A 13,862-nucleotide genomic window follows, 5' to 3' on the forward strand; every position below is an offset into this window, starting at 1 on the left:
CCCTGAGACGCTGCCATTCCCCTGCAGACCTGATTCTCCCCTTCGCGTCTACATTGCGAGCACACCACAGCTGCTACCTGTCTGTCTGCTCCCGGTGACAGGGATCCCCATCGGGTGTCCACACGGTGCCTGGCCCGCAGGCAGGCCCTCAGCACATACCTGCCGAGCAAACGCATATACTTACCTCACGTCATTGCCACCGTGAGCGAAGGATCCAAAACAGGCAGTGAGGACCTGTAGGAAATGGAACAGGAGGTGGACCTCGGCGGTGTCCTTCTCCTCCTTCTCCTCCTCCGCGGGGTCCTCCCGGGGCTGGTCGGGATCGGTCAGCTCAGAAGCCAGCTTCATTTCCACACCCCCCTCATCGGCCTCGATCTCGGCTTCTGCGACCGCATTGCAGTAGCTCGAGTAGCTGTCGTAGCGAAGTCTCTTCTTGGAGTAGGACACGGCATCGCCCACCAGCTTCTCGCTGTCCTCGGGCGCGGAGGATGAGTCGGTGGCTCTGAAGGTGGCGTGCACGGGCAGCCCGCAGATGGCGGCTGTGTAGCACGTGTAGCTGTTGTTGCGCCGCAGCAGCCTGTAGTTGTTCTCCGGGGCGGGCCTCTCCTCAGGGCCCCTGTCCGTGTGCATTCTGTGCAGCAGGTCCTTGTAGAGCCCCGAGTCCTTGTGCACCGTGTGGTACACGTGCCCGTCGCTCCGCGTGTGGCCGTCGAAGCCGAAGGTGCCGTTGGAGATGGGTGATTTTGCCGAGCCATGGGTCATGGACAGTGCCCTTCCTGAAAAGGGTGAACGAGAGTCTCACTTTCTAGCCTTATGAAGAGAAATCATTTCTGAAAGGAAATATTCCTCACTCTTCACAGCGGTTCTCTCTGGAAGTTAGGGTTATAGGGGATTTTCCAATTTTTTCCCCCATGCTTTCTTTTCCAAATTACTATAAAGAATGTGTAATATGGTTAAAATAGCAAAGGAAAGTTGGAAATGTACGAATGAATAATATGGCCTTTGGAAGTGATGCTATTTTTCTCCTAAAATATGTCTTCTAGAAATTACCACGGCACTCTTTCCTGTTTCTAGTAACCAATAAAGGGATAATCCTTAAAGGAACTTGGGGAAACTTCATAGAGGAAGTTCACTGGGAGAGAGAAATTCTAGATGCTCCTTAAAGGCCAATCATGACTGTCAGAGGTACTTATCTGTCCGATCAGTGGGACAAAACCCATTTGCTTTCTTTGGGCCAAGTCTGAGGCCGCACCTACAGGAAGCGAAAGCAGGTGCCAGGGCCCCACCTTGCAGGAAGGTGAGGAGCTGCCCAGACAGGCTTGGCAGAGGCTGGGGCTCACCCATCATTCTCCGCAAATGTTAGGAGACAAAAGAACCCCACTGCCACAGGACAATCTCGATGTTCTCTGAGGTTTCTGTGATTCTACAGTAGGACGATGTCCTTGGTTCCAATTTCAGCTTTCTCCTTGTGTCTTCCGGGAGGAAGGCACACTTAGTGAGCTGGAAGGGCCAATCTCCGGCAGCTAGGAGACTGCCCCACAGAGGATGTGTGTGCGGCTGGCTGAGCCGCACGGAGGCCGGGCTCGGCCAATGTGTGGGCTCCTCGTGAAACTAGAAATAGCTCTTGGAAGAAAATTACAGGCCCAGAGTGAGCCTGCTCTGTTGACTGCATGGTCTCCTGAGACAGCCTTAGCACCTGAGTTCTCCCAAATCATGACAGTGGGGAACACTTGTGTGCATTAAAACATTTGTATAACTTCCCCAGAACTGCTCTCTGCCACCATGCAAATCCTCTGCACACGTCTTACCATAGGAGGCCCGGGGGTGGTTCCCCACTGATGTGCCTTCCGAGGTCCCAGCCGGCTCCCCCGCTGACCCCGTGAGAGGGACGGTGCTGTCATCATTGGCCTTGGCACCTGGTAGCTCTTTAAATACCGGGGACTCTGCTTCCTGAATTTTCCCGAGGCTTTCATCAGACACTCGCGATAAAGCAGCTTCTTTTTGTAATTTGCCTAAAGAAAATATAGCCGTAACTGAAAATGCTGAAATAGAGTTCTTGTTATTAAAAAATGAATATAAAAATGAATATTTGTCTTTATACTTTAGTACTACTTACTTGGGAAATGAAAAAATATAGTTACAGCTAGATAGAAAAAAATAAAGTGGAGAGTTCAATTATCTGGGAAAACTGAGCCAGAAAATTCAACTACTGAGTACAAGAGAGGGGCTCCAGCCTCAGTTCTCTTCTCCAAAACCAACAAACAGAGATGGCTAGATTCGGTCCCCACAGTCCTGTCCAGGGCCAGCATTCTGTAATCCTACAACCATCTGGAATGGTCTTCTGTGTTCTTAAACTAACCTCAAAATCACTGAAATGTTTATCCTTTTTGTCTTCAGAGCTATTAGTTATAGTTTGTTTGGTTTTCTTCTGTTCAATAAATTACTGGTCTACGATTTCTTCAGGTCACCAAATCTTAGGAAACAAGTAAATCATCTTCCAAAAAGGAACAGAGAGATCCTACTTACTTTTAAATTAAAATCCTTTACTTTCAAAAAAAAAGGAGAAGGGATTTTTTAAAAAGCTGCTCGAAAGCTCTGTAGCATTCTTTTTAATCAGATCTGATAAGCGGTGTGGCTGATTTAATGATCTCGCTGCTTGTAAATTCTCCTGGGCAAATCTCTAAGCTCTTACCTACAAAACTAAAATGCAAGTATTCTCAGTTCCTCTGCTGGATACACTCTCAGCATCTCCATCACCTCTCTTTATTAAGAGTGTCGGAAGAAACACACACAGATCTTCCGAAATGACACTTCTGTTCTGTACTACAGGGAACGAAGAAAGGTACACACAGATCTCCTACCACAAGGCGCTTATAATCAAAATGAGAGAAGGTAATATTTGTAATGATAACAATGATAATTAAGCAAAATCGTTAACGCTTACATGAGACAGGTTTCATTATTTTCTGCTTTTTATTAACGAGCAGATTGAGGTACAAAGATTAAGTCATTTGCGCATAGTCACCCAGGTGGTAAGTTGCAGGCAGTTTAGCGCTACAGATCGTGTCCTTGATCACTAGAGCGTACTTAAAACAACCAAACAAGAAATATATACTGAAATAACAAAAGATGGCACTGACCAAAAAGAAAAAAAAAATTTCCTGGGAGGCCAGAATGGGGAGGAATGTCAATTTCCTGCTGTTATATTAACAGCCTTAAGATGGAAAGTGAAGATTTTATAGTTTATTTGACAAGAATGTTCAGATAGTAGGAAAAGCCTTTAAACGTCAAAGCATTTAAGTATGGGCTTCAGTCAGGCCAGCGGCATGTGTTAAGTGGCTCATTTTAGGCAGCAACAGCTACTTACCAGCCCATCACTGACGTGGCTTTACTACTGAGTCTGACGTTGTATGTATTAATTAATGTGGATCTTTTTAATATTCGTTTTTAAATTTTGCAGTAAGACCATGTGCATATATGTGAGTCCTTCCTGATTGTGAGACCTGTCTGGATCCGTGTAACCCTCTCCACAAGCAGGACACAGAGAGATTCCATCACCTCCCAAAGCTCCCCCGCGTAGTCAGACCCCCTGCCCAGCTCCTTGGCAACCACTGACTTGGTCTCTGTCCCTACAATTTTGCCTTTTTCAGAATGTCATATAAATGAAACCACAACATTTGTGATTTTTATAAAAATTTTAAAAAGGGAAAAAACTTTTGTGAGTGGATGAAACAAAGGGTTTTTAGATGTGACATCCAAAACACAACTTAGAAAAAAAAGAAATTGGTAAACTACACTTCGTGAAGATTAAAAACAGTGAGAAACACTATTAAAAGAATGAAAAGACAAGCTACAGACTGGGAAGAAGTTATTTGCAAATCCCCTGACAAAGGGCTTGTATTCAGAACATAGAGAGAGGGGCGCCTGGGTGGCTCAGTGGGTTAAAGCCTCTGCCTTCAGCTCTGTTCATGATCCCAGGGTCCTGGGATCAAGCCCCGCACTGGGCTCTCTGCTCAGCAGGGAGCCTGCTTCCCTTCCTCTCTCTCTGCCTACTTGTGATCTCTGTCAAATAAATAAATAAAATCTTAAAAAAAAAAAAAGAACATAGAAATCTTTGAAAACAGCAGTTAAAAATGAGCAAAAAATAAGAACACACACTTCATCAGTAAAGCTATATAAATGGCAAGTAAGTCCTGTTAGTCATCAAGGAAGTACAAATTAAAATCATAAGATATCACTACACACTGATTTGAATGGCTCAAAATAATATGGACAAATTGTATGCATTTTATTTCTTTCCCTAAAAGTCGTATCACTTTCTATTTTCATTTAAATCTATGATACACTTGGTTTTTTCTTTTTTTTACAGGTGTGAGGCTTAAGTTGAGGTTCTTTTTCTGCATACAGATGTCCAAATGTTCTAATACCATTTGTTGAAAGAGGACTCTTTCTCCACTGAGGTGCCTCTGTACTTTGTTGAAAATCAATGTGCTGTATTTGTGTGGGTCTATTTCTGGACTTTAGTCTGTTCTGTTAACGTGGGTATCTATTTCTTCTCTAATACCACACAGTCTGGCTGCTTTATATGAATCCTATGAATCCGCCAACTTGTTCTTTTTCAAAATTGTTTTTGGCTATTCTAGTTCTTTTACCTTTCCATATAGATTTTAAAAGCAGCTTGTCTAAATCTACAGAGTATCTTGCTGGGATTTTAATTTAAATTTTATTAAATCTAGGGAGCAATTTAATAAGAACTGACATCTTAACTCTTACAGGGCCTTCCAATTCATGAACATGGTATGTCTCCTCATTTGTTTTGCTCTTCTTTGAAATGTGGGTTTTCAAATTCTGATATGTCCACACTGAAACACAATTGTAAGGCACACTCTGAGGCCAAAAGTAAATACTTCTTTTCTTTTGAGAGCCCTATAAGAGCATGTGGCCTCACAGCTTGCAATTATGTTGCTAGTGACAGAAAAACAACTCTGGCAACTTTCTGACCCATATTCTTCTTTAAAAAAAAAATGCGTTTGTTGAGGTGTAATTTATACATAAAAAAATACATACATTTTAAGTGTATAAGCAGATGACCTATGATGAATGAGTACACCCTATAAACACTCCCCCAACTGGGACAGAGAACATTTCTAGGCCCCTGGAATGCTCCCGTATGTCCCTTTGCTATCAGTCTCCTGTAAACTCCCTATCACCTCCAGCACCCAGTGGTTTCTATCACTGTAGATTAATTTTCTCTAGAATCATACAGTATGTACTCTTGTATCTGGCTTCTTCTACTCAAAGCAATGTCTATGAAATTCATTATGCTGTGGGTAGTTCATTCTCTTTAGTGCTAAGCAGGTTTCTACTGTATGAATAGATCACAATTTGGTTATTCTTTCACCTATTTAGGAACGCTGGGGCTGTTTCTAGTTTTTCCTGTTATGATAGAACGACTATATACAAGTCTCTTTATGAATGTGTGTTTTCACTTTTCTTGGATAAATACCTAGGAGTGGAATTACTGGTTCATGTGGTAAATGTAAGCTTAACTTTACAGGAAACTTATTCTAACTTCTGGAGCGGTTGGACCATTTACATTTCACTGTGAGTGCACAAGAGTTCTAGTTATCCCACCTCTTCATCAACTTCGAAATAGTTCCTTCACTTTTAGCCCTTCCTGTGCGTGTGAACTGATATTATATTATGGTGTTAAAATGCATTTCCCTGCATTTTCCCTAATGTTTTTCATCTGGCCAGTAGAACCTGACCAAACAGTTAACTTGTAGTCATCTGAGGCAACCAGGACCTTACTGCTCACTCAAGTCACAAGTTACTAAGAAAAAGTTTGACAGGGAAAGTAGGCAGGAGCCAAGAGACAAGGACGGGGCATGTATCTCAGTGCTGTATTCCAGAGTCATCGATGCTTCCAGTTTCCTATGTTAGTAAGGGTGATGGTGGATTACACCTGAAGCCCCAGGAACCAGGGATTTTGTGAATCAGAGGAAGAAAAAAGCCCTTACCTGCTATTTTCCTCCGCATCCATGGACACACAAAGAGCCATACAAAAAGGGCGAACAGCAGTGCAACACCAAAGGAGATGAGTGCTATCGCCCACATGGGAAGGACCAGACCAAGCACTGGGAAGTAAAAGGACAGCGGTATTTCAGTGGATACTTTCTGAAAGGTCAAGCCTCATATCAACAAAACTTTACATTTCCTAAATCCGAAATGAATCACCTGGACTTTGTATTTAATAAAACTCTCAACCAAAAAAAAACCAAAAAACAAAAAAACAAAAAAACACAACTACAATTTTGGGGGTAGGCAGGAGGGTGTGTGTTTAAGACACACTCCATCTTGTCACTATGTGGCTAAACTGTGTAGTAGTAAGCCAACTATTAACATTTTACCAAGGCGGCTCAAACAGTGGATTAAGTTAAAATAAAGCCATTTACTCATTATCTCAACACCGAGACTCTGGGGTGGACAAACATGGCCAAGAAGGGGCTCTGCCGTCTTCTGCCCGGCCGCCAGCCCCCCTCCCAGGCAGTGAGGAGCCGAGGTCTGGAAGCCTCCCTGCACATGGCTGCTGACTACTGTCTGTCTGCGTTTCTGAGGAGTCAGCAGCCCTGATTTAAATGGCCAGGACACTCTGACCACATCCACAAACTTTTTCAAAGTCAGCTTGGAAACAAAAGTTTTTTTCAAAGGCCACTGACCTTCAAACTTAACTCTTCTTTGAAGTGTCAACTCATGGAATTACAACACAGAAAAACTTTTCATTAAAATTCAATAATGCGCACTAAGTTGCAATTACAATAGCCAATAAAAGGGGCGAAGGGCACATGGTTGAGGAATATCCCATTCTCCAGGCACTGTACTGTCTCCAGAACTCATCACTCCGCATCTTGTACGCTTCGTTCACTGCTGGCACCAGGCAACGTGTCACCCGCATTCCCAGGTTTCTACTTAAACAAGTATCCTTGCACAGGAACGAGCAGACGTGTACAATACTCCCATGGCATTATGTGTAACAGTAAGAACGTGCAAGACAGTGAATATGTGCATCATTATGGAAATGTGAAATAAAAATGAGGTCAATCTCTGTATACTGGTTAAGGAAGAGGCCCACGATCTAGTAAGGAAGAAAGGCCGCCTGGATGTATATCATGATCCAATTCAGGATTAAAAAAGAAAACCCCATATTTATACTCTTCCCAGACGCACAAGTGTGTAGAAAAGGTTCTGGAATGATACAAGCGCTTTTCCTGTAGAGAGACAGGAAATTGGAGGGGGCTTTCACTTCTCACTACATATACTTTTGTACTGTACTTGGACAACATGTAATAAGCATGTCACTTTTATAAACTGTTAAATATGTTTTTAAAAGTTTTAAAGGAAATAAACTATTTAAAGCCTGGCTCTTTGCTCTTGGATTACATAAATCTTTCATGATGCAGGCTTTGTTACACTGCTAACCATTTCATACATACAAAACCAGTCAATGTTATTCAATTAAGGTATTATTAAACATTTTGGTAACTGTAAGAGGTACAATGGGTAGTTAATACTGTGAGAGCCATGATTAGCCTATATAAATAGGAAAAACAAAAAACCAGAATCACCTAGCTTAATTATAGTTCAGGGATCACCGGTGGGAGTAAGGACACTCAGGAGCTCGATAATCCATTCCGAGCACTCACTCTGACGTCAGGAAGCTACGGACTCAGGCCCAGGTGGTGGGGGGGTGGGGGGAGTGGGGGCTGGGCCCTGTTAGCTGGCAGCCCAGCTCCTGCTCTGGTTCTACCACTTGTAAAACCACTCAGGCTCCCCTCACTGGGCTGTACCCGTGGGCCTTGGCTTCCTGTCTTCTGCTTTACAATTTCACATCAGTGTCTTAATACGTGTGATAAAAAATCACGCCAAAGCTGGTTCTTGCCAAACTGAGTAGTAACTGTTAATTGGCAACATCGAACTGATAAACTAAGAACAGCACCAATCACTCTTATAGCTTAAAAGGTTTTTTTTTTTTTTTTTTTTGGAGAGAGAGAAAGACCATGAGCAGTGCGGGGGTGGGAAGGGTAAAGGGAAAAGCAGACTCCCCGCTGAGCAGGGACCCCCCCCCCCATGTGGGAATCAGTCTCAGGAACCTGGGATCATGACCTGAGCTGAAAGCAGATGCGTAACTGCCCAAGCCACAGGGGCCCCAAGTATTTGGTTTTTGAAGAGGTTTTCTTTGTGTCTTCTACTTTACTTGATAAAATTGTTAACTGTGCTACGTTTAGCTTCACTGTGTAAATCTGATGTAAGAGAGGCAAGTCCTGGATACTGTGGGAAAAGAGAATCTGGAGATATATATATCTTCAGAGATTTTATATATTATCTACCTCTCTATAATTTATTTTATTTTTATTTATTTACTTTAAAGATTTTATTTATTTATTTGACAGCGATCACAAGTAGGCAGAAAGGCAGGCGGGGGAGGGGGGAAGCAGGCTCCCTGCTGAGCAGAGAGGCTGATGTGGGGCTCGATCTCACCTGAGCTGAAGGCAGAGGCTTAATCTCCTGAGCCACCCAGGGGCCCCCTGTATAATCTATTTTAAATGAGTGAGCATGTTTGCTCTTGGGCACTCTTTTTTTCCATCCATGCTGAGTACAACCACAATAAAAGCAGAGAAGGGCTGCTTTCTATGTTCCTTCCAAGCCCGTCTTCATGCTTTCTACTGGGGTTCCATGAGAACCCTGAGGTGTCAGGACCAACATCCAAAAAAGAGAAACTGAGGTTGGCTACAAGACTTTTGATCCTTTGCCTTGACAAAAAGCCACACCACCACCTGCCCTTGGTAGCTCTATCATCACAATCTCTTTCGCCATCAGTTTGGCCTAGGTAGTGGCCAGAGAGCTCTGAGGTCACCCTAAGTCACGAGAAACTGGAAGGGAGACTAGGGGATAAACACATCACTGAGGGCAGAAGTGGAGGAGAGACAGTAAAAAAAACCAAGGAAGAGAAAAACCAAAGGAATTCAGGAAAATGGTGAAAGTCATTGATAACGAAAGCAGAGAGGAAAAGAATGGGGACAGAATTTGGATTTGACCAAACTACTCTAGCAATTTAGTAATGTACAAAGGCAGCAAACGAACACAAAGATTCACTTTAAAAGCCGTCACATAAGACATGGAAACGGACCGTTAACATCACATTGCTGTGATTGGTACTAAATACACAAAAGCAAGTTTCATGGATAACAAACAAGTACAAAAATTGGGCGTAGAAAGGCACTTGAATCAGTGCACATCTGAGGCAAAACTTCTGACAAAACTACTTTGCCTTGTCTTCCTGTGAGGATCTCAAACTGCTTTCCAACATCACACCTTAAGTTGGCAATAAGACACAGGGTGCCTCGTCACTCTGTGGACAAGGAGCGAACTGCTCCCTTCCCTCGGCCAGGAGTGGCCACGGGAGCCCACACCAGACACCGACACCAGGGCTGTGAGGCCCACCAGCCCTCCGACCCAGGCATGCGATGGCCGTGCAGCTCAAGCTCTTTCCAGTTTCTCAGTAGTTAAGACCAGATGACCAGGGCTGCGGCTCTAACCTCGAACATCTTCACAATTCGATCTCAAATCCCCCAAGGATCAGAATATGCAGGAGACTTTTCAGAAACACTATCTTCTGGGTTCATTACTTTGTTACACCTCTCGTTTCTCACCTCTGACGGTCATTGTCAGAAACTACAGAATAAAAGCAACTCCTATAAAACCAATAGGGCATTAACTATATATTACTTCCCTTATACCCCCACTTCTCAGCATCTTTCCACAGCCTTTCTTCTTCTCTAATTTTATAAATAATATATGCTTACTATGAAAATATCAGTACAAAACTGTATGATATACAATTATAAAAATTCCTCATCACTCTTCTCTCTTAAACCTACTTTCTAGAGAAATACTATCATACGATTTTGTGTTTCTCTTTCCAGGTATTTTCCAAATATAAACATACAGCATAAAATGCTTGTGAGAATCTTTTTCTTCCTTTGTTAAAAAAATGAACAGATATAGAATCAAACTGATATATTGTTCTGCGATTTCATTTCCCATATACAGTACATCGTGGACATCTTTCCACAGTCTCACACACACACACTCACACACACACACACTCACCCCTTTACCTCATGTGCAGATGCTGATGTTGCTGGGTGAGGGACCACACTTTGACCCGGAAGTTAAACACAACCGCTAGAGGTGAGCTCAGCCTATCAGCTCTGGCAGCCCAAAGTAACATGCAATGAACTTCAATGCTCATTCTTTCAAAACTAACCAAAACCAGGTCCCACACAACTGGAGACTTTTTCATTATAAATAAATCTCAGGCCTTTATCCAACCCAAGTGAGCACTTTATTTCCTAAAGTTATTTTTGCTTCTTGCAAATTATTTTTTTAAGGACAAAAATACAGAGACAATTTTTTAAAGTGCTCAGGCTTTGAAGTAGAAGAATGACTTTTTTTTTTTTTTGAGAAAAGTCATGTCAAATGCAAAGTAAAACAAATCAAACTCAGCCTAAGATATAAACAACTTCAAAATAATTTAGAATGGAGGAGCAGAGAAATCAAAACATAGCACTAGAGCTCAACAGCCAATGAGCCCCACTGAAGTCATGTCCATGCATAAAAATGCTATTTATCAAAAGTTCTTACGGCTAAAACGGGGTAAGATTAATGTTGCTACTCATTTTTGTGAGGGAATTTCATTCCTTCCTTTTGCCTCTGAGGCAGCTACGTGTTGAACGGAAATGTTCTAAGGAGGGAAGGGAACTAGGAGGAATACATTCCAGACCAGCAGGAAGGCAGACAAATTTTGAAAGAGACTGACTGAGTCACCGTCGAAGGGACCCTTCTCAGCTCAGCCTCATCACCAAATATGACACCACTGCTATCAGGCAGAGTGGAGCACTAGACAATGGAAGTCTGGTTTGAAGGGCAAAAGTTAACCTTTGCTTAAATAAACAGAAGATCTGGACGCACTTAATGGTATTCTACAAACATGCCCCAGGAACAAAATATTAGCAAAGTCCTTTTCTGACTTAGTGGGGAAACAAAATGACCTTCTTTTCTTTCCTTCTCCTCTAGGCAAGCCCTCCCCATCCCCCTACCTGCCTGGGAAACTTCAAGTAAGAAGCTTTCCAAACTGACATGTGTGGAAAAAATAAAAAGATAGGATGACTCAGGATATGCTGGCAACTTGAGGCGGAAAAGATGAGGCTACTTATGATTGACGGTCACAAAATAGGCCCTAAACACATTGCGAGTCACTATGGGCCGGGCACTGTGTGCGCAACCTGCCTGCATTGTCTCAGATAATGTGGTGGCCTTTCGCGGAAGTCCTCCTGCTGTCCTTACTTTATCGTGATGCACAGAGGCTCAGAGAGGTGAGATGTGACGTTCTGACAGCACAGCTGCCCAACCAAAGTCCTTAATGTTAATCCCAGTGGGGCGAATACTATCTGGGCTTTCAAACGAGGAATGATCCTGGAGGTTCTTGTACAGATGTTTTAATATCCCTAATTAAAAGAGGTAGTGGGGGGCACCTGGGTGGCTCAGTGGGTTAAGGCCTCTGCCTTCAGCTCAGGTCATGATCCCGGGGTCCTGGGATCAAGCCCCACATCGGGCTGTCTGCTCAGCAGGGAGCCTGCTTCCTCCTCTCTCTCTGCCTGCTTGTGATCTCTGTCTGTCAAATAAATAAATAAAAATCTTAAAAAAAAAATAAATAAAAGAGGTAGTGGGGCGCCTGGGTGGCTCAGTGGGTTAAAAACTCTGCCTTCGGCTCAGGTCATGATCCCAGGGTCCTGGGATCGAGTCCCGCATTGGACTCTCTGCTCAGCAGGGAGCCTGCTTCCCCACCCCCCACCGCCTGCCTCTCTGCCTACTTGTGATCTCTCTCTCTGTCAAATAAATAAATAAATAAATCTTTAAAAAAATACTAAAAGAGGTAGTTACTCTCTTTACAGTACCTGTATATTAAATATATACAAAAACATAGAACCAGGTTTCTAAATGTATTAGAAGCCTTTTTTTTGAAAGAGAAAGGGAGAGAGAGCAGGAGGAGAGGCAGAGGGAAAGAATCCTAAGCAGGTTCCAAGCCCCCATAGAGGCCACCGTGGGGCTCAATCTCATGACCCTGAGATCATGACCTGAGCCAAAATCAAGAGTTGGATGCTTAACTGAATGAGCCACTCAGGTGACCGCACTGGAAGCCATTTGTACAGAGAATGAAAAGAAGGGGAAGAATGTATGAAGGTTGGTGTATTTTTGTTTGTTTGTTTGAAGTAGGCTCCAAGTTTAGCACTGACTGTCATTAACGGTGACAGGAGGGACCAGGAACTGTGTAGCAGGTGTCTAACCCATGTCATGTGTCAGTGTAACATCATCACACAGAACCCGGGGCTCGGGAGTACGATTCTCTACCTCACTAGTTACATGCCCTTGGAGACTCAGCTCTGCCATGCCTCGCTTCCCTGTCTGCACTGCCAGGGGACCAAAAGGATTAATTCATGTGTGATTCAGCTCACTAAAACTCAGCATTTATATTCTTTCTTTCTTTCAGCCTCCTTGTGAAGTACTAATGTTATCCTTAGCATCTCATCCATCATACAGTTCAGTTTTCTCTACAATATTTACTACTCCCCTCAGATGATTCTCTCAGCAAATCTGCAGTAAAACTGCAGCAAATGATGAGGAAACGGGAAAGAAGAGATGGAAAAAATTAGACCAAGTACAGAATAAGGCAAATTTTACTTAAAATCACACAGTTGACTTCTGACGTTCAGAAGAACCACCAGAAGCAAGAAGCATAGAGCGTAGAAAAAAACAAAATGCAGAAATAAAAATAAATCATCCTCATTTAAAACAATTCCCATTTCTGGGACTTGGTACTACAAAGGCATCCCCAGCCTCCCCTCAGTCCCCAAAATCACTAAGCCGAGAGGTGGCTGTTGACACCGGCTGGGCTTTTCCTTCCGCCACTCTGTGCTCTGGGAGCCGATATAAAATTAAGAACAAGAGTCCCTGGAACGCCTGGGTGGCTCAGTGGGTTAAGTCTCTGCCTTGGGCTTAGGTCATGGTCTCAGGGTCCTGGGATCAAGCCCCGCATCAGGCTCTCTGCTCAGTGGGAAGCCTCCTCCCCGCGCCCCCGCCTGCCTCTCTGCCTACTTGTGATCTCTCTCTCTGTCAATAAATAAATCTCTCTCTCTCTCTGTCAAATAAATAAATAAATAAAATCTTAAAAAAAAAAAAAAAAGAACAAGAGTTCCAAGGAGCGAGGAGATGGGATGCACGCCGCAGCTCCACGACGGCTCTTTCCCCTCCTGGTGCTCAGGGCCGGCTGAGCACCGTGTGAACGCTTCGGGACAGTCACACTTGGTGGTAGGATTAACTTTGTGGTGCAGAGCTATGTTCTCCCCACGTCCAATTTTCTTATGTACTGAGAAGACAGTCTGTGACACACACCCTTCCCAGTCCATAAATTACAAAACGCCCAGGGCCACCAGGCTGCTCATATCTGAGACTGGGGTTCCATCCCTCTCAGCCCTCCTCGTCCCCATGCGCCTCGGCTTTGTGCTTTCCATATAACTTAAAGCAGCTGTGATGCTCTACCCCCGGGCTCCCACCCAAAGTCTGGAAGTCCTGATCATGAGTATTTAAACCCTGAAGATTAACACTCCGAATGCTGCAGAGAGGCCAAATCAGAAAGTTATGTGATGTTAACATTCATTCAGAAAAAGTTTCTTATGTGCAGTACTGAAGTACACACACATAATTAGATATGTCTGATAAAATAAAATCTGAGAAACACGGCC

The 13,862-nt window shown here is 43.5% G+C and overlaps 1 protein-coding gene across 6 annotated transcripts in view; it reads right to left on the reverse strand.

Annotated features, from left to right (window-relative positions):
- SLC20A2 (solute carrier family 20 member 2) overlaps nucleotides 1-13,862 on the reverse strand; it is a 103,750-nt gene that overhangs the window by 20,623 nt on the left and 69,265 nt on the right. For 5 of the 6 annotated variants that reach the window (XM_047717210.1, XM_047717216.1, XM_047717213.1 and 2 more), the window contains 3 exons: nucleotides 6,021-6,137; nucleotides 1,809-2,012; nucleotides 185-776 (listed from right to left, as the gene is read on the reverse strand). In XM_047717210.1, coding sequence (XP_047573166.1) covers nucleotides 185-776; nucleotides 1,809-2,012; nucleotides 6,021-6,137 — 913 coding nt within the window. The remainder of the gene's footprint in view (nucleotides 1-184; nucleotides 777-1,808; nucleotides 2,013-6,020; nucleotides 6,138-13,862) is intronic. The other variant, XM_047717214.1, reaches the window with a different exon arrangement.

Source organism: Lutra lutra, chromosome 2, assembly GCF_902655055.1.
Source record: "Lutra lutra chromosome 2, mLutLut1.2, whole genome shotgun sequence".
Lineage (NCBI taxonomy): Eukaryota > Metazoa > Chordata > Mammalia > Carnivora > Mustelidae > Lutra > Lutra lutra.